Source organism: Rutilus rutilus (genome assembly GCF_951802725.1).
Source record: "Rutilus rutilus genome assembly, chromosome: 23".
NCBI lineage: Eukaryota > Metazoa > Chordata > Actinopteri > Cypriniformes > Leuciscidae > Rutilus > Rutilus rutilus.
The window spans coordinates 14,002,001-14,021,753 of NC_140233.1; the positions used below are offsets into that span (position 1 = coordinate 14,002,001).

Genomic DNA, 19,753 nt, shown 5'->3' on the forward strand with positions numbered 1-19,753 from the left:
TGAAAGAAAACATGGATAATATGCCTATACATTATTATATTTGATTATTTTTACTGTTTTAGTTAAACATTAAACACTAGGGATGCACATAATATGAAAATGTGGCCAATACCGATAACCGATAATTCTTTATATTTGAAAGCTGATAACCGATATGTTGACCGATAAATCTAAATCCAAATTTTTATATAATTTTTGAGAGCCTGATTACAAAAACAAGTCTCATTATTAAAAGCCACGTCCCAAGCACACAATTATAATGTTCTTATTATAATTTTATGTAGCCTATGTGACCGACTTGTGCTGTGCATGTTGCACTTAACTCTCCTTTTTTGAAGTGATTCCAATCATATTTCAAGCAATTCAAAACCATCATAGCGAACTGTGGCATCTGAAGTGTCTCAGCGGAAGGTAATAATCCATTATTTATCGGCTTTAACATCAGCCAAATTTTCTTATCGGGCCGATAACGATAACATTAAAATGGAACATCTATCAGCCGATACCGATATGGTGGCCGATATATCGTGCATCCCTATTAAACACTTTCGTTGCGTCTGAAATCGAATACTTCCCTAGTATGTGAAAAACAGTACGCCAACAGAGTAGTATGTCAGAATTCATAGTTCCCGGATGACCTACTTCCAGCGAGATTCTGAAATGCGCATTCGATGGACACTTTACTATCCCATGAGGCCACGGGAGAGGATTTATGAATGGCAGTGAAGCCACACAACTGACACTGGTAGGTCACATGATAATGAAAACATGGCGGATGTAGTATGTCCGGATTACATGCTTACACATTCATACTATATAGAACATACTTTTTTAACGGCCGCGAAGTAAGTTTCAATTCAAATGTAGTACCTAGCATCGTTTATGTTGAACTAAAACAGTACATTTTCTTTAGTTTAACATCATCTCATCTAATTTCAAAATGGCAAAAATGGCTCTGAAAAACACATTGAAAAAACAAATCTCCATTTTAAGCCATTTCAGTGCAAACACATAAATATCCAAATGTACTGTATATAAGATACTTTATCATTTTCTCAGTCCTATATAGGGCTAGACAGTCACAAACACAATGATGACGTGCATCCAAATCTGTCTTGTTTCAAAATGGCCGTGTCTTAGTACTGGTGTGTTTATTCAGATTCATTGCAATCACTTGCCTGTGTATAAACACTCGCATATGGAGCCTGTGTCAGTCCTACTAACCTGGCAGTTGAGCTGCTAACCACTTTAGAATGAGATTAAAGTCTTTCAATGGTATCAGAGCCTAACTGAGACACAAGCAGACATTTGGGTGGCATCCACACAGATAATCCTGCGTTGCACTCTGGGTCAGGAAAATACCTTGCTGAATCCAAGTCAATTGGCATACATTTCATTTCATATGAATGAATCAGCCTAACTACATTGCCAAGCACTTGGACATGCAGGAGGTCAAATGTTTTTGGTCAAATGCTTTACTTTATCTCACCAGTTTCTGTTTCTGCAGTCGAAAGCAACAACGCCATTAGGATCAGGGGTCCATTTGATTCCTAAAAGGTACAAAGACAAGCGAAAGGAAATATATTTTGCATTAATAATGCAATTCTTTTTTTGTTGTCGAAGTTGTAGGACTGATCAATATGAAACAATGTTCCTGAAAGCAGAATTGATCAAACCTGGATAGAGTCTGAAGAAGCCTGATGAGCTGCCAAAATATTGCCAAGTGAGTGTGGGATCCTTCTGGAAGTTACTGATGAATATGTCGTTCAAGGCCTCTGACATGTACACTCCATTAAGAATGTCCGGATCTGCAAATAAACACGACGCAAATTAGTTTTAGATGTTTAAATATTGCATTTGCACAAAATAGGCATCGAAAAGTTCATTGTTAATAATGTAAAAAAAAAATCTTAATTTCAGTTCACACCGTTCAGAATATAAATGCAACCACCATATACAGAGTTAAGCACTCAAATCATAAGTAATCTTCATCCAGTGAAGTTTAATACAATATACTGACTCTTTTTTTAAACTGAATTTTAATTGTTAGGTCAAAAGGTCAAGTTTTTTTTTTTTTTTTTTCATTGATTAACCAGTGTTTAAATCAGATACAAAGCCAGTGGAGATTCTCATCATTGCTATCGTACCTTTGTTATACACATTAGTTGGAACTTGGATGTCACTCATTAAAGTGTTGACTGACAGCTTGTTGAAATGTTCATTCTCCTCCAATGGAAATTCGCCTCCAAGTTCAATGAAATTTCCCTCTTCATCCATAGTATTCACCAATAATGAATTAAAGTAGTCAAACTGATAGAAAAATACAGCAAAAAAATTACCATGCAATAACTGTATACTTAATTTAATATATGTATTATATAAATGTACTATTTATGTAATCAATTATTTAATATATTTTAATGATCTATTTATTTAATTAATTTCAATTTAATAAGTGATATTTATGATTATTAAAATCAGGCTTACATACCAAATCAGTTTTATTTTGATGATTTTTTTACCTTTAAAGATGCATTAAACTCATGATACAGGTCGGCATCCTCAGCTGTGTCTGCGAGCCGCTGAGAAAAAAGAGAACAGTATCGTTTTGGATCATTCTTATGAGTTAAAACCAAAGTTCCTCACAAAATAACACTACAGAATCAGAGTCTTAAAGGGATAGTTCACCCAAAAATGAAAATTCTGTCATCATTTACTCACCCTCAAGTTGTTCTAAACCTGTATGAGTTTCTTTGTTCTGCTGAACACAAAGGAAGATATTTGGAAGAATGTTTGTAACCAAACAGATCTCGGTCCCCACTGACTACCATAGTATATATTTTTCCTACTATGGAAGTCAATGGGGACCGAGGTCTGTTTGGTTACAAACATTCTTCCAAATATCTTCCTTTGTGTTCAGCAGAACAAAGAAACTCATACAGGTTTAGAACAACTTGAGGGTGAGTAAACGATGATAGAATTTTCATTTTTGGGTGAACTATCCCTTTAAAAAATAGGATCAATCAAAAAAAAAAAAAAAAAAGAGCACCTTACACTGACCTTCACAGACTTCATCTTGCTGCCAAGCATTCTCTCGATTTCTTCTGAAAATTCCAGGACTATTCGAGCTCCATCCACGTCCTCTATTTTGATGATGGATTCAACATCTTTAAGTTTCTGGACAAACAGAGAGACTGGTTTTAGCATTTTAGCATTTAGCATTTGCTTTTCAAGAACAATTTGTTTTTATTAAAGGAATATATGCAATGATTCTCCTGATTGAACATGCAAAAAAGAAGGCGGCAAGAAACAGTCATTATAATGAGCTCCTTTACTGACTATTAATATGACAAAAAAAAAATTGGACTGGGAAAGTTTACAATTTCATTGATATTTACCTTTTGTAATAGAGCAGCTCCTGAATATTTTGATGCAATGGCATTGATTTGCTCTGAAAGGGTGACGGCCCATTTTTGAACCCTAGAGAAACAAAAAAAATGAATTGAGTGTTTACCCAGAAAAATATATTCTAAGAATGTTTTGCTCACGTTCCCATTAAGTTATGAAATCGTTATTTCAGATTTTTCCATGAATGCTCAACTTCTTTAAAAAAAAAATTCTTGGTTATATAAATGTTATAAGGGAACATTCCGTCTTATAATTTTGCACACATGATGGGAACATTATTTTTGAATGATCTAATAAATATTCTGAAACTTTGTTCATAACTTTCAAAGAAGCTTGCCAGAACGTAGCTAAAGTTCTGTTAGCTGGGTAGGTACACAGCAAAGAATTTAGTTGGAATTCCCCTGGTAAACTTAAAATTATTAAACGAATGTCAACATTTGCTTTGATCAACCCCCCCATCTGTCGGTCTATAAATATACATAATTGTCTTAGTTTGCAGGTGGCCCATAATCACTTTATAGGATTCCAAGTAATCTATTGATCTCTGACCATTGACAGTGAATGGAGACTTTCCAATCCAAACTCAAACAATCCTATACATTAAGTACATATGAGGTCACTGTAAATGATATAGGCTAAACTCCACAAATATACATACAGTATATATAATAAATATACTATAATAAAACACTTCTGTCATGCTTGATGTACAGGGCACACAATACCAAATGAAGAATTGTGGTTAGTCATATAAAGAGCCTTGTCAGCATTTTGTCATAAGAGTTGAGATCTTGGTCAGTCTGTCTAAACGTCATCAGGCTTATGTTAAAGAATCTCTGTTGACCTGAAGGAGTCTGGGATCATCAAGAGGGCTAGAGAATTGTGTTAATAGCTTGGCAATGTTGCGGATACTGATACTATTACAGCGAGGGAAATCAACAGGGAGTCAAGAACAACACAACAGATTAGGAAGCAACCTTGAAGATTTTTTTTTTTCCTGCATAAGCTAAATTTAGGAATAAAAGTACAATATGGTGTTGTATAAAATAATTTATTTTAAAACAAATTGTACTTATTCAGTCAACTTTCTTTTCATTTAAGAATCCTGCAAAGTCACGGTTTTCACAAAAACATTAAGCTTAATTAATAAGAAATGTTTCTTGAGCAGCAAATCAGCATATTAGAATGATTTCTGAAGGGTCATGTGACACTGAAGACTGGAGTAATGATGCTGAAAAATCAGCTTTGCAGCACATGAATAAATTACACTTTAAAATAGAAAAAATAGTACTCTTTTTACTGCATTTTTGCTTAAATAAACACAGCTTTAGTGAGCATAAGAGACTTCCGAACCTTTAAAATATATACTAATTATTATTAAATATATTTTTAAATATTGATGACTCTATTTTTTTTTTAAATGCAGTGGAACAATTTTGTCCTTGAATTGTTGTAGTTATATAAATCCAAAAAATCTAAAAATAAACATTGGGATTAAGGTCAAGAGAAAAACAGTTTTCAGCAATAAATCCTTAAAACACAGATGCACTGGCCTAGTCATGAAATATGCTTGGTGTTACATGCTGAGCTGGTCTAGTACACATACTGTTATAAAACTATATTTTTTATGCATGAAAATAACGTTATCAGTACTCAAAAGCTCAAATCCAGCGATATTCCTTTGTGTACAGGACCTGTGGCCTGCATTGCCATCTGAGAACGAGCTGGTGTGATCCAACAGTGTATCACCACTTCAAGTCAGGACATTAACCTACTAGTTGACAATGTCTGAAAAATTAAAGTCATAATTTGCTCACTTTCATGTTGTTCCAAACCTGTATGACTCTTCCTCTGTGGAACATAAATGAAAATATTGACAAAAAATGTCTTCATAACACATTATTTTATGCTCCACAGAAAAAAAGAGTCATAAAGATTTGAAATATCTTTCAACATTTTCATTTTTGGGTGTACTATACAAATAGTTTACATACTTTTCAATAATAATTTAATTATTTATTGTATATTTCAAGTCATATAATCATTATATAAATTATATTGATAATAATTATATAATTATTTATTTCTATATTAGTAATGAAAGAATTGTGCATGCACAACCAAATTATCTTGCGTCTCCACCTTAAAATATTTTCACAGCTGCTTAGCTTACGTATGTCGCAAAGTGTCTGCCATCTGCTATTGCACTGAACGACTTCCAAGCCTCATGAGAATTGAATTTTACACCTCAACAAACTCAGGGAATCAGGGAATTACTAAAAATGAATTTCTCTTCCTGTCTTCCAATGTGCATGAAACTGAAGATGGCACAGAGCAAATTAGACCCGGAAATAGTCTGTCTGGTCTTACAAGCATCTACCAAACCATTGATAAAGTAAAACAGGACAGTAACACAATAGAAACAAAACAGTCTCCTAATATTATATCATCAATGGTAACATTTACCCCAAAATACATCAAACAAGCTCAACATCTATAGTTTTCACTGAAAATCAAACCAGGGATGCCTATGAGGATCAAATAGATGAAATTAAGGTGAATCTTACGTTTCAGGTGGAATCTTCATTTGAGCATGTGTAAAAATACACAGCCAGCCTGTGTAGACCATGAGGAATGTGACCCAGGAAGACCTTCTGATGTGACACATGATGCTGACATCTATGCTTAAGAGCCACATCTGTATGGTGAAGTCATGAGAAGACGTTTCAAAGAATCCACGACTCCAGTAAGACGACTAAAACCCAACTTCCATTCCACTCACTTCCATTCATGTTGGCCTAAATGGTTTCAAACGTCTCTTACGACCCTTCTGAGCTCCTCATCAACTGAACTTGCACATCCAAAAGTTCTTGGAGGGCCTTGTGATCCACGACGGAAGACTTCTAATCATGCTCAGATCTTCCAGAAACTTCTCAAACTCCCATTGGGCTGCTTTGAGTAATCAGTGCTTCTCATATTCGGGATGATACCGATAATCCAAATAATCCACTTAATGCTATCATTAAGTCCTTCTTCCTTCTTGTTAAAATCAAGGCAAACGTGATATCAATATTTTAAGATTCTCTCCATCATGTCATCTGCAAAGCATCACATCTGAAAGGTGTTCTCCAAAGTTCCATGGTTCTTGGCGCAAAATAATCCCAGTTATAATATATGAATCAAACGAAAGGCAAGCACAATGCTGCAGTTGAGATTCACTTCCAGAGCATGCAATCCTCCATCACCCAATTTACAGTGTAATCCACTTGGATTACAATCTCTCCACACAGTGGGTTCATAAGAGTGGGGAGGGGAAATGGAGAGAGGAGAAAAGGGTGGGCACATTGGAAAGACGCAGCGGATTGGGCGAGTAAGCATTTTGTTGTCTGTAAGAGGATTAATAGTGATTTCAGGAGGTTGGACCATGTCCATCCAATCAGTGGAAGTGAACAGCTTTGGTTTGTAGAAGGACAAGGCCATCTAGTGGGGGCACGGTCATTTGTTTTGTATCATGATTTGCAGCCGTCCTCATGCCGTATCATTTATTATAATTTTATGTAAAACTCCAGTGCCTGTTCAGTTCATAGTAACTGTATAGGAAAAAACAACCAGTAGGCTATTTTATTTATAATTTTCCTTTGTGTCCCATGGATGGAAGAAAGTCATTCAAGTTTGAAGGTGAATACATGATAACAGATTTTTCCTGTTTGGCTGATTTTTCCATTTAATACTATTTATTGCAATTGTGATCATCATCAGTGATCTCAGAGGGCAGAAATATAGCTTGACTTCCCGTTGATGCATGTTATCCAGAAAATCTGGGTCTGGAAAATAAAAGAAATAAACAAGCACAAATTTCATGATCCAGAGGCAAAATACAGCAGAGATCATCATCATCAAACTTCATTCAGAGAATAAAGGTCAGACACACTTACAAGCACATAAAACTCAGTCCTCAGCCAATGGTATCCAAGGATGCTCACTTGAACAACCAGTCCGAACAACTGAAAGAAGAAAAACAAATCAGAAAAGCAAAACATCACAATGTTACATTTATAGAACCTTTTATCATTCGAAAACCGAAGCTGTAAAGCTGGTTTGTGGTTATTGATTTCAGGGGGTTAATAACACATAATAACACATTTCATCACACCTCTTTAACCAAACTGAAGCGGCAAATTACGGTAGGTTCAAACTATATACATTTAACATATTTCTAAAACTTATTTCTAAAGATTATACTTTTCCGAATTGAGCCGAAGTGAATGTAATACCTACGTAAAACGAATCATTGCTGTCACACAATCTTTACCATATTTTTAAAGTTTTATAGTATAAAATCTCAAATATGACTCACACTAAAATGAATATGTAATGCAAACATGTTGAAGTTAAGCGGACATGCAGTCAGTTTATTATGCGACGAGGTGTTTCCACACAAAAGCAGTTTATTCATTGTAATATAATGCAATATTATTTACGTTACGTGTTGTTAAATGTAAAAGCAACAAATTGTTCTTATTTCTTTGTTGTATGTATGGCTAGTGCCAAGTAACTATATTGAAACATATTCACAATTTTAATGCGATATCACATTAATAGAGAAGTAAAAAGAAATGAATTTTTGATGAATTCTGTATAGTCAAATATGATAGCCTGTTATGTTATGTCTCAGCTTAGCTTAGTATCTTGCTAGCCGTCAAATTTCTTCAGACTGCACTGTTCTTTGGTATTATTGTCATTTATCTCTCAGCAGTTTATTCAGCCTACTAAAATATCTCCTTAATTGATTTATTCAAGAAAAGAAAAGTCTCTTTTCTCTAACGTCAAGATAACATATCGATTGACAGAGATAAAACAACCTTACATCACTTTATTTTCGACAACAAGCATGGAAGATCCTGGGGGAGGAGCTCTGTGTTGGCATTCGTTTTGGCCAATCAGAGTGCAATGCCGTCCAAACGGGCCGGCCAATCAAATCGCGGGATTTGGGTCTTGTCTCTGCATGTTCTCATAGACAGTGTTGCCAGATTGGGCGGGTTCCCGCCCAATTGGGCGGTTTTGAATTTGATTGTGCGGGTAAAAAAGGGTTTGGGCGGGTGGACAAAATTTGGGCTGGTTTGGGGTCAGTTCGGCGGTTTTCAAACATCTACATTTTAAAGTCTAATTGGTTAAAAAACTAAACTAAAGTGTGCATGTAGTCCATAAAATCAGTCATCATGACATTACTGTAGCCTACACACACGCCCATGCAGAGTCAGCTGGCGTTGGTGTTGACATCACCGACGAGCACGCAGTTTTAGCCAATCAGCGATCAGCAGGCATATGCGATTGAGCGCGATAAGTTGTAGCTGTATATTCAGTGATCGCTAATGCCAAAGTGATTTAGCCTACTAAACAGTAAGTTGTATCTACACAGTAAAGAGTGAGATAGTGAGCAACTCTAAAAACGTACACATGGTGGGAGATGTCGATGGTGACTATAACTCTGAGAGGAGAGCACAGTTGAATGACTTGAAATGAAATCAAATATGGCACGTGAAATATGTCCATGGTCATGTGCACACTACCTTACCAGACATCGGCAACTTTTACACCGTCCAGACTCCACTATACTCGACCCTGACAGCTGCTGAAAAAGGTTTGAATCAACGATGAATCCGTTTTGACTGCTATTCTGCGTTATGTTCTGCAATGTGTACTTCCGAGGGTTAAGTCATCGGTTCATTTCTTGATTGCCGTTTTGACAGTGTCCATCTGGACATTTTAGTCATATTGGCTAATTCTCCTTTATTATTGCTCTGTTTTCCTGGGGAAAAAAATATTTTTTATTTTATTTTATCATTGTTATTTTGTTTTAAGGAGATACAAATTGTGCTTATCAACCTTGAATGACATGGTAATGAAATTATATCATATTATTTTGGCAGTCAAATTTTGGGCGGTTTTTTCTTGTAGTGGGCGGGTTTTGGTGAGCTTTTGGGCTGGAAATCACCGTCCCAATCTGGCAACACTGCTCATAGACCTGCTTCTAACCGGGTCCACGTGTACGCAGAGGTATGTGCTGCTAACAGTGCTATTGTGTTCAAATATCAAGTTTTACCATGGTAATAAGTGTTGTTTTTTTTTGTCGGGGTGTTTTACAATCTAGTGTTATGTCAGTTATGTATTGTTATTACACGTAAACGCGACAAATGACGTTGTTTCTTTGCTAAATGATTAGCTAGCCAGTGCTAAATGACCATCTACTGCTTTCATTTTCATAGTTTTTATATAGTCAAATATGGAGTTAATATTGATCATGCATCTCAACTTAGTAACTTGCTAGCTGCATAATTTATTAAGAGTGCACTGTTCTTTTAGGAGAGATTTAATGTCTTGATTCTCGACTTAAAATGTAGGCTACATCCTCCACAAATGTTAACTGACAGAAGTAACTTCTTTTTTGACAGCTGTTAAACTACATGCTGACATAATGTCTGCTTTACCCTGGAAATACTTCACCAGCCACGGTGTGGACCGAAACATCTTGTCAGCCTCAAACAAAGAAACAACCACTATTCCTCATCAAGCTAAAAGATGTAGACGATGGAAAAAGAATAAAATAAAAGATTCCACCATTGAATTGTCACGTGACCAGAAAAGAGGAAAGAAAAGAAAGTCAGATGAGCATCTGGAAAACAAGACGGGGAGCGTTGAACATGGAGATGTTTCGGAATCTGTATCTGAACAGTCAAATCATGTGCAATTCAAAAGGCCTAGAATAACCCCTCATACACTGACTGGTGAAGCTGAGTCTGCACTACCTCTCACTGACAGCTGGGAAGTGGACAGTGGATTTTCATCTGAAACCAGCCCTCCCACTAGTGGCAGGAGTTCGCCATGTGTGGGAATAGACCACTCTAGGCTAGTAGCTATGGACTGTGAAATGGTCGGCACTGGACCTGGTGGCCGGCATAGTGAAGTGGCACGCTGTAGTATTGTAAATTATTATGGTAGTGTTATATATGATAAATATATTTTACCTCGGCATCCAGTCACAGACTACCGCACAAGATGGAGTGGCATTAGAAAACATCATTTAGAACAAGCAGTGCCTTTTGAGGATGCTCAAAATGAGGTGAGATGGCACTCTCTTTAAACCACTGTATTCTGTTCTTGTGGGTTTATTATTAGGTCTGTTTTATTTTTTTGTGTGTGTAGGTGTGTTTACAATGTGTAGTAGTTTTGAACTATAAGGATTTTTTCCTGCTGGCTCAGTGAGACTAGTAGTTCAGATTTTTAATTGCCCTGTGGATATTTTCACTGGTCCAACCACAAAAATGTAAAAGCAAAGGGAATGGAGTGGATATTTATCTAATATTATTCAATTAAGTTAAACGTATTATTAATATAATTAATAGTATAAATTCTAGAGTTGTAACTGTTCTCAGTAAAAAGAAATTGAACCGTACCGTGTATATGTTAGTAATTTAGTAACTTGAGTGATAATAGATTTTTTTTTTTTAAATAGTTTAAATAAAAAACTTTTTTAATTTGTAACTTTTTATTAGTGTATATATATATTAGGGCTGGGTATGGAATCAGATGTTACAATTTGATTCGCAAGCTCTCAATTCGATTCGATTTCGATTCTAAATTAGATTTCGATTCGACTCAATGAATATATATTTAATACAAATCCTATATTTATAAAAAAAAAAGAAAAGAAAAGTTAACTAAAAAACTCGCATATCATTTTTACCTGTGGCCTTCCTGTCTAACAGGTAGGACATATACAGAAATTGAATAAAGTTATCAAACAGCCATCGCTGCATTAATTATAAATTATATATAGACTAATCCTTATTAAAGTTCTTTAGTCAAGAGCAGTGAGTGTTTTTCTCTGTTCCCTTTGTTCTTTGATTAACTTTAACGACAGAGATAATTAGTGGCTACTGTGTACTGTCCCTTTAAGACCAGCCGCTGCTGACAGAGACGCGGATCTCACACGCGCCTCATTCTCTCACGAGTCACAACTCTTCACGTTCATCATTAGACTGCTCTTATGTTATGAAGATACTCGACAAAAAATACATTTTGGCATAATTGTGTTATTGTTCGTTCAAGCGTGAAAGAGAACTGTATTCTGGGCTGTCTTGTGCGCACGCACGATATCAGCGCGAGTCTTCTGTTAGGACATTCACAGGCAGCGAGCTCTTTTTTGTCTTGTCGCGCATGAATGGTTTAAAAACATTTGCATGAATAAGAGCGGGATCATGTAAAACTAGCCAAAGGATGACAAAAATTAACAGATCCTGCGTTAATTGCGTTAACAGCCCAAATTTGTTTATTTCATATAAAATCACAGCATTTTGCGTCATATAATTGCGTAGGCTTGACATCGCGATTGCGATATGATTAATCATGCAGCACTAGTTGAGGTTATTTTATGATTACGATAAAACAAACATGAAATCTCACAGAATTAGCTATAAAATGGAGTTTGCAAAGCCTGGCTTTTGGGTAATAGATCGTTTCGTGGCGTTTGAGAATCGATTTTGAATCGACCACATTTTTAAAAACGATTAATCGAAAAATCGATTATCTATTATATTGCTTGTGTTCTATTTATATTCCTATTATTTATATTGGATTTAATATTGTTTCCTTTTTACAATTTACGGTAGCTATTTTAAAATATATTTTATATATTTCTATAAATTTTAAATGCATTTTAAGTTAAAAAATATGTAAACCTTTTTATACACTAGTTACATTATTGCTTTTAAGTATAGCCTAGTTGTAGCTGGAAATTACACCGCTTTAATGTAACTCCATAACATCATTGTTGAGCCCTGTATATAATAAATGACTACTGAATTTCATAGAAAATGACTGAAATAACTCCATGCTCTTTTTTTTTTTTTTTTTTTAATCTTCTAGATTGCCAACATCCTCAAAGAGAAGATTATTGTTGGCCATGCCTTATTTAATGACTTCATGGTGCTTGACATCTCCGTCCCGGCACGAATGATTAGGGATACCTCTTCCTGTAGCTTGCTGCGAAAGTTGTATAATGCTGCTGAAAAATGCAAAATCTCTTTGAAGAAACTGGCTCAGACGCTTCTTAATAGGACCATACAGGTAAGATCGGGTCATTTTAATGAGATAAAGTGGGGACATCAGGCTTGGTGTATATATACATTTTCTCTTTACTTGCTACTTGTTGACATACTGGATATTTTTCTCAGAATGGCAGGATGGGTCACTGCTCTGTAGAGGATTCTTGTGCTGCCATGGACCTGTACAAGCTGGTAGGGGACGAGTGGGAAAAATGCATCCTGTCCTGGGTTTCAAACACAGACCATAATTCAAATCCCGACAACTCCCTGCACTACATGGAAGACCAGTATTGGCCAGAAAATTTGATGGTGGAAGACCAATACTGGCCGGAAAGTTTGGTGGAAGACCAGTACTGGCCGGAAAGTTTGGTGGAAGACCACTCCTGGACGGAAAGTTTGGTGGAAGACCAGTCCTGGACGGAAAGTTTGGTGGAAGACCAGTACTGGACGGAAAGTTTGATGGACTGCAGCCAAGACCAAGAGTTAATATAACAATGCCAACCTCGTCTTTGTTGTTTAATGTTATTTAAACCTCAAACTTGACATGTTAACATTCAGTAAGGAAAGGTGGAAGTGTAATTTGTAGAACTGTAATATTGCACTTGAAAAACTTATTTAATAACTTAAAACTTTGACTGTAAAAGTTGATGATGTTCATAAAGGGATTTTAAAGTTTAATAACAGCTTTTTGAATCTACACAGTCTGTATTTTAGGGATTAACTCCATTGTGAGTTTCTCTTTTGTATGATCAATGTTATCAATCTGTTATGATATCAATGATATCAATCATTATGCTGCAGTTAGCATTTTGTTATATTGACAATGCTCTTAATCCTGAAAACAATGTCATGTCAAATGTTTTAAATACAAAAATGTCTAAATAAAGATTATGGATACGAAATTACTGTTAAACTTATTCATTAGTGACCAAAAGTTAGTCGAAAAAGCACTGTCGCTTTCAAAGAAAGAAATTACTGTCGGCCAATGTGGCGAATTTGAACACAAGTGAAATCTGCACAATTCGTCCTCGCACGAAATTCCAAAATTGCTATCGAAATAATCGGATTTCACTCACGAATATTCGCCAAATAACAATAAATGTGACCGCGCCTTAACTGTCAATTGGGGTGTAGATTATCTACATACATCAGGTTTATGTTAAATGTTGTATCTTTGAGATCTAGCTCTTTATGACTTTGTATTCTACATAAATAGATAAAGTTTAAGCCTAAATCTATAATATCACTGGCTTGTGATGTCAACTCCTTAGGATTATAATGTAGGCCTAATCATTTGGTTTCAGAAGTTGTGTTCATACTTGTCTTCAAGAAGATGATCGGAACTCCCAAAGATTACATGATTAAAGTAGTTTAAGTTGTAACTGGTTACGGACAAACCCAAAGTAATAATGCTCCTAATTCAGTTTTTGCCATCCCGTTTGTGCTTCACACTGCTGTCATGCCAATTCGATGACTCTTCAGTGGTCACTTTTGCCATCTGATTTGGCGAGGTAAACCATTATACAAGCTCTCCTGTGTCCCTGAAAAACCCTGAATCTAGTATTTTGGTTTTAATTCTGTACACTGACTACAGTGTGATGTAAGCTTTAACTGGCACCTGACAACTGTTAGATTGAAACTATGATGTAATGGAAGCAAGGTCTTAAAAGTTCTTCATTAGTCTAAATATTCTGCTTTGGCTGAAACAATATAGCGTACCTGCATAATAACAAATCATCAAATGTATTGTCTTTCCACTGTTTGTCATTGCCTTTACAAAAGAGTCACGCAACTGAGACACTGAGCAGCTCTGGTAGCACAGAGACGACCATTGTGCTGCAATCCCACTGCTTTAGTAACACAGACCCTCACATTCAAAGGCTAAATCCTGCTTTAAGGGATTAAAGCCACCCCACCGGTCAATGTATCACTGGGAAACATTGTAGTGACGTGGGAGGCATTCTGGGCTCAAACCACTGGCTACTTACAACTTAAAAAATAGAACTGATTTGAGCCCTTTGAAACATTTATGGCCCAAACTCTCGGTCCATCCTCTACATCCTCTCTTGAATTCAGCATTTATTTGTGTAGCATATATATGATTTAATTACAAAATGTCAATATCTGAATGCCGTCTATTTTATTGTTTACCTAGTTTAAAAACTTTTGTGAAGAAAATTGGACCTAAATATACAGGACTTACTGTAAATAATTGTAATCGCTGACTATATTGATTTCCTTAAAGGATTGATGTGTTGGAGTCTTAAGTCGATGCATCATTTATCCTATAACTATTTTCTAATCTGATTCTAGTGAAAATGCCAATACATCTATATCCTGGCATGTGAGAACACAGCTTTGTGTTTAAAGTCTCAACTCAAGGTCTATTTCCAGGCACCGTTCACGTTGCCAGCACATATTTTTCACTGGTTCTGGAATGCAGTCAAATCTTATTGGTCCATGGATTGCCAAATCCTCCTCATTTAACCTTGAATATTATTAACCTCTTATACCTTTGGCACATTTCTGTCTACTCTCTTTGTGAATGCTATATTTTTATTCAGTCAAGGTTTGGGGTGGGGGAAGGCTTCTCTTGATTAAAATATTAGAGTCATGATGCTATTGGCTGCAGGCTATTGGTCAATGTTCTCTTTGCTCCTTTTCTCAATGTTTTTCGCTGATTAACATCAAATCTGCTCTACATAATCCCATATGACGCTGTTAATCCATCAGGGGTCACACTACAAATTATTAAAGCCACCTGTTCCTCACCTCACTCAGTTCTGGTGGCTTGAGCAGGTAAGTGCCTATTCCTGCCTAGGATAGCATGGGATTTGTTTTGTTGTTCATGTTTTAGAATATTTTGAAATATTAATAATGATGACGGATGGATAATTCTTACTTTTAAAGTGATGGTGATTGCAATGAGGTCAACTTTGTATTTATTTATTTATTTTTTTACTTAAGAAAACCATCTTTTAATAATAAGAAATGAGTTTTATTTTATTGGTTTTTATTGCTATTTTATTGGTAATATTTTATTTCATTTGTTTGATTATTTTGGTATTTTATTACTCTAATGGTGAGTTTAAAAAGACTTCATACAAAGTAATACCAATAATAATTGAAATTGTTATTTATATTGTTTAATTTTTCTTTCTGAAGACTACACAAAATGTTGGTATTTTATTTCTCTAAAAGTGGGTAAATATACTTATTAAAATATTATGTGGAAAATGTAGTATTATATTTCTATAATTTATTTTCCTTTAGTACAATGACAATATAAAAGCCATTTATTTAATTTCAGAAACAACATGTTGTCTTTATTATGTGTTGTTTTTTTTTCCCTCAAACATTATTAGTGTTTATATAACATTTTATGAAATACATATCTGCCTTGCAAGGGGAATCATCAAAACACTTGCTTTCAGTGATGAATGATGCAATTAAATTAATATTTAAACATTTTCTCTTTTTTTTCTTTTTCTTAAAAATTTGGTTAATCAAACTAATTACTGTTTGTCTAAGTATAGCAGAACAACTTATTTGTATTGATGATAGAAGTTTTACCAAGTCACTCAACTTTTATGATTTCTCATGGTTTAGAAAAATTGTGATCCCCTTGTCATAAAACCTTTTTTGTTGGAGTCTAAGCATTTTTCTTGTGATAAATATCTCTCTTTCCATAGAACGTTGCACTGAGCATCTGAAGCAATGGCTGTTGTTGTAAGTGCAGTTTTGTTATGTCTCATTTTTCACATTAAGATGTAAAACCACGTTCAATGATGCTTACTGACCCAATTATGTTATTATAATAGAGAACTTTTACAACTGTTTTATTAGCATTAAATTTGTATTTCCCACTAATCTGAAGTCTTAAGTCCCTGTTATGTCACACAACGTGATCTCACCCTCTTTCCTCCAAACTGTCACTCATTTGGTGAACAAATGTTTTAAGAACAAGCCGTTTCTAGTACAGGGATAGAACTATGAACATTAGCGGCTTATCCCCAATCTCAGACCCGGTTTACTAGGCTTTATGCAATTCATGTGAGTGAGCTTAGCATTGGCCCACACTAGCTTCCATTGATTAGGGATACTAAACTAAATGTTTGCTTCAAACTCAGGATTAGGATGTTTTCATGAGTCTTTCTCCATAACTTTCTATAGAGTGGATCATTCCGGATGGTGTCCGAGGAGGAGCAGGCCCTCAGGGCTAAGCTGGAGCACCTCACGGTCAAAGATCACGGGCCGGTGTTCGGATCCTGTGAACAAATACCCGACCACACGGTGCAGAAGGTGTGAGCAAGTCTTTAGAAAGTTTGAATGTATATAAACGCAATTACACTGAACTCAACATTTTAGCTGTCTAAATATGAATTTACTATAGCTAATTCACTATTAGCATGGTTTGCTAAGTCAAACGATGCTATTATTATATTTCAACCACATAGTGACCACCCAAAACACCCTAGTAACAACCTAGCAAACATCCAGCATCATGGTGACGTGGAAAATGTAAAAATCTAATGACCACAACATAAACTAGCATCTGCTAACAAGTTAGCATACTTGCACATTCTGACTAATAACAAATGTTGCATTTTTAACTTGTGATGTCATTGTAGGCTAAAGATGAGCTAAATGAGACGGATGAGAAGCGAGTGTCAGCCGTGAAGGAACTAAGAGGTATCATTAAAGAGAAGGCGGATTCTGGAGACGAACTCGCTAAAGGTGTTCAGGACACTTTTGGGGAAAAAGATGATGGCGTGCTGGTGAGGTTCATCCGTGCCAGGAAATATGAAATAAACAGGGCCTATGAACTCATGAAGGGTAAGCATTTTTGTCAGATAGGTTTATGATTGCTGCCATTCGAATGCTACTCGCCCTAAAACAGACTACGATTGGTATTACAGATTACTATTGGTTTTATTGTCTTAAAGGTTATGTGCGCTTCAGACGGGATTACCCTGAGCTCTTTGAAAACTTGACCCCTGAGGCTGTCCGCAGCACCATTGAGGCCGGATACCCAGGGATCCTGTCGAGCAGAGATAAATACGGCCGTGTGGTGCTGCTCTTCAACATTGAGAACTGGGACTATGAGGAGATCACCTTTGATGAGGTGATTTTTTTTGTGATAATAGGCTGAAGTGGTTGTAGGATTGTATATTGATTGATTTCCTTTTTTTATTGTATTAATACTTTCTATTCATCAGAGAATCCTGAAAAAATATAATGGTTTCCACAGAAATACTAGGCAGTTTTCAAAATTGATAATAATAAGAAATGTTTCTTGAGTGGCAAATCAGCATATTAGAATGATTTCTGAAGGGTCATGTGACACTGAAGACTGGAGTAATGATGCTGAAAATTCAGCTTTGCATCACAAGAATAAATTAAATATTTAAATATATTTAAATATAAAATAGTTGTTTTATATTTTAATAATATATTTCTCAATTTTTGTGTATATTTGATCATTTTTTGTATTTATATTTATTATGTATTATATTTTTTTTACTTAAATGATTTTTTAAATAAAAATATATTGTATTATTTATTTTTATGGTAGAAAATGGCATGTTTGCATTGCTAAAACACAAAACTAAGCCTGCTTCATGTATTGATATTGTGCTTGCTCCAGATCCTCAGAGCCTATTGCGTGATCCTGGAGAAGCTTCTGGAAAACGAGGAGACACAGATCAACGGGTTTTGCATCATTGAAAACTTCAAGGGTTTCACCATGCAGCAAGCCTCCGGCATCAAACCCACAGAGCTGAAGAAAATGGTGGACATGTTGCAGGTGACTTTTTATTACAATAAATCCAAGTAGCATTCATTGAAAGAGAAAAATAAATAACTACTGAAATATATTACAATTAAGGGGAGTTAATCAATATATATTGCATATCATTTTTAAATACCACAAAACTTAGAGCAACTCTAAGAAATCTACATTTGTGTAAATAAAACTTGCCTTTAATCAAAATATTATTACATAAAAATTCAACCTCTTTGTTTTGCATTAAATATACCAAACTTAACCATGTGAAATTCAAAAAGACAGGTATTACATTATCCCACCTGCTAATAACCTAATTAAAATCAGTAACTGAAAACTTGCTTTTATGTAATGCAGCAACTACGCCACTAAGTGTCAGCGTAAGTCCAAGATGACAACATTGAGTGCAACTCAAATGTATGTCAATCTTTACATATGCTAATTGCTTACATTTAATTTCTGTTTCTGTATGGCAGGATTCTTTCCCTGCACGTTTCAAAGCAGTGCACTTTATCCACCAGCCCTGGTACTTCACCACCACCTACAATGTGGTCAAACCCCTGATGAAGGGCAAACTGCTGGAAAGGGTAAATGGTGTTTATTGCAAAGAATTAATGTAGAAATAATGATTTATGATGGACTCCCGTGATTTTGACTTTCTGTGTCTTTGAAGGTGTTTGTCCACGGTGATGAGCTGGAGAACTACTACAAGGAGTTTGATGCTGAAATCCTGCCTTCAGACTTTGATGGGAAAGGCCTGAAATATGATGGCAAGGTCACAGCAGCACATCTTTTTGACTGAGCACTTTTTATCCGTCACTGTACCAGAATGTGACAGTGTGTTGTTTTAGTTGTATTGTCTGAGAGTGAACTCAGCAGCATAGATATTTCCCCATTCCAAACAGCCATCCTCACAGGATAAGTCTCCCGATGTCATCAAAGAGGAATGAAAACAGATAAGATCTGTTAGTTCTCTGGTACGCTGCCTTCTATAAGAGTGTTTTACATTCCTTGCTAATCTGGGGCAGGGCCATTTCTAAATTTACCCCAAAATATTGATATTCTTTTGGAAAACATGGCAGATGAAGAGTCCAGACTTTTCTGTTGTTTCTCTTGTTAACTGAGAATGTTAAAAGCATATTTACAAGAATATATGATGATGTTCCAAATGTATATTATAACAGTTATGTTATAACAGCAATAAAGTGCACACTTGAAATGACAACTTTATTCCATTATCACGTATTTCCTTTAAAAGACAATAAATAAAATCCATTTGGAATGTCAAACATTGTACTTGAGTGCCACATCGATCTTTTTCTGGACAATAAGATGGACAAAAATGTAATTTTCCACAAATAGGGTACAGAAAGGACACTCAGAAGGAGAGTAAATACTAAAATTAAATGTTATGATGTCATGCTTAAAATTTACTTAAATTTGACGTAAGTGACGT

The 19,753-nt window shown here is 35.5% G+C and overlaps 3 protein-coding genes across 5 annotated transcripts in view; 2 read left to right on the forward strand and 1 right to left on the reverse strand.

The window, feature by feature from the left end:
* The window catches only part of cacna2d4b (calcium channel, voltage-dependent, alpha 2/delta subunit 4b), a 34,503-nt gene extending 27,807 nt beyond the window's left edge, over window positions 1-6,696 (reverse strand). Inside the window, exons 1-7 of one of the 2 annotated variants that reach the window (XR_014626007.1) lie at window positions 5,976-6,696; window positions 3,399-3,480; window positions 3,061-3,177; window positions 2,523-2,582; window positions 2,148-2,310; window positions 1,677-1,808; window positions 1,490-1,550 (exon numbers count right to left, since the gene is read on the reverse strand). Coding sequence is in view for 1 of the 2 variants with exons in the window: in XM_084397210.1 (XP_084253336.1) it covers window positions 1,490-1,550; window positions 1,677-1,808; window positions 2,148-2,310; window positions 2,523-2,582; window positions 3,061-3,177; window positions 3,399-3,480; window positions 5,976-6,106 (746 nt within the window). In the remaining variant the exon portion in view is untranslated. The remainder of the gene's footprint in view (window positions 1-1,489; window positions 1,551-1,676; window positions 1,809-2,147; window positions 2,311-2,522; window positions 2,583-3,060; window positions 3,178-3,398; window positions 3,481-5,975) is intronic. The other variant, XM_084397210.1, reaches the window with a different exon arrangement.
* A 2,683-nt stretch (window positions 6,697-9,379) lies between these two features.
* On the forward strand, window positions 9,380-13,412 carry isg20 (interferon stimulated exonuclease gene). 2 transcript variants are annotated; one of them, XM_084397363.1, is made up of 4 exons: window positions 9,380-9,465; window positions 9,861-10,528; window positions 12,334-12,534; window positions 12,642-13,412. In XM_084397363.1, the coding sequence occupies exons 2-4, from the start codon at window positions 9,884-9,886 to the stop codon at window positions 13,002-13,004; spliced, it is 1,209 nt and encodes a 402-aa protein (XP_084253489.1). In that variant the 5' UTR covers window positions 9,380-9,465; window positions 9,861-9,883; the 3' UTR covers window positions 13,005-13,412. The 2 variants fall into 2 exon arrangements, with proteins under 2 accessions (XP_084253489.1, XP_084253490.1); XM_084397364.1 differs by having other exon boundaries at window positions 9,442-9,515.
* A 1,662-nt stretch (window positions 13,413-15,074) lies between these two features.
* rlbp1b (retinaldehyde binding protein 1b) lies at window positions 15,075-19,592 on the forward strand. The gene is made up of 8 exons (XM_084396339.1): window positions 15,075-15,311; window positions 16,205-16,241; window positions 16,686-16,814; window positions 17,144-17,348; window positions 17,459-17,637; window positions 18,160-18,318; window positions 18,774-18,884; window positions 18,971-19,592. The coding sequence occupies exons 2-8, from the start codon at window positions 16,230-16,232 to the stop codon at window positions 19,097-19,099; spliced, it is 924 nt and encodes a 307-aa protein (XP_084252465.1). The 5' UTR covers window positions 15,075-15,311; window positions 16,205-16,229; the 3' UTR covers window positions 19,100-19,592.
* The last annotated feature ends 161 nt before the right edge of the window (window positions 19,593-19,753 follow it).

Bases quoted from the DNA above. Each gene is read 5' to 3' on its own strand.
- isg20 (XM_084397363.1), top strand. From the start codon at position 9,884: ATGTCTGCTTTACCCTGGAAATACTTCACCAGCCACGGTGTGGACCGA. The intron at 10,529-12,333 runs GTGAGATGGCAC...TTAATCTTCTAG, and splicing joins TTGAGGATGCTCAAAATGAG to ATTGCCAACATCCTCAAAGA. The intron at 12,535-12,641 runs GTAAGATCGGGT...TATTTTTCTCAG, and splicing joins TTCTTAATAGGACCATACAG to AATGGCAGGATGGGTCACTG.
- rlbp1b (XM_084396339.1), top strand. The intron at 17,349-17,458 runs GTAAGCATTTTT...ATTGTCTTAAAG, and splicing joins GGCCTATGAACTCATGAAGG to GTTATGTGCGCTTCAGACGG. The intron at 17,638-18,159 runs GTGATTTTTTTT...TGCTTGCTCCAG, and splicing joins AGGAGATCACCTTTGATGAG to ATCCTCAGAGCCTATTGCGT.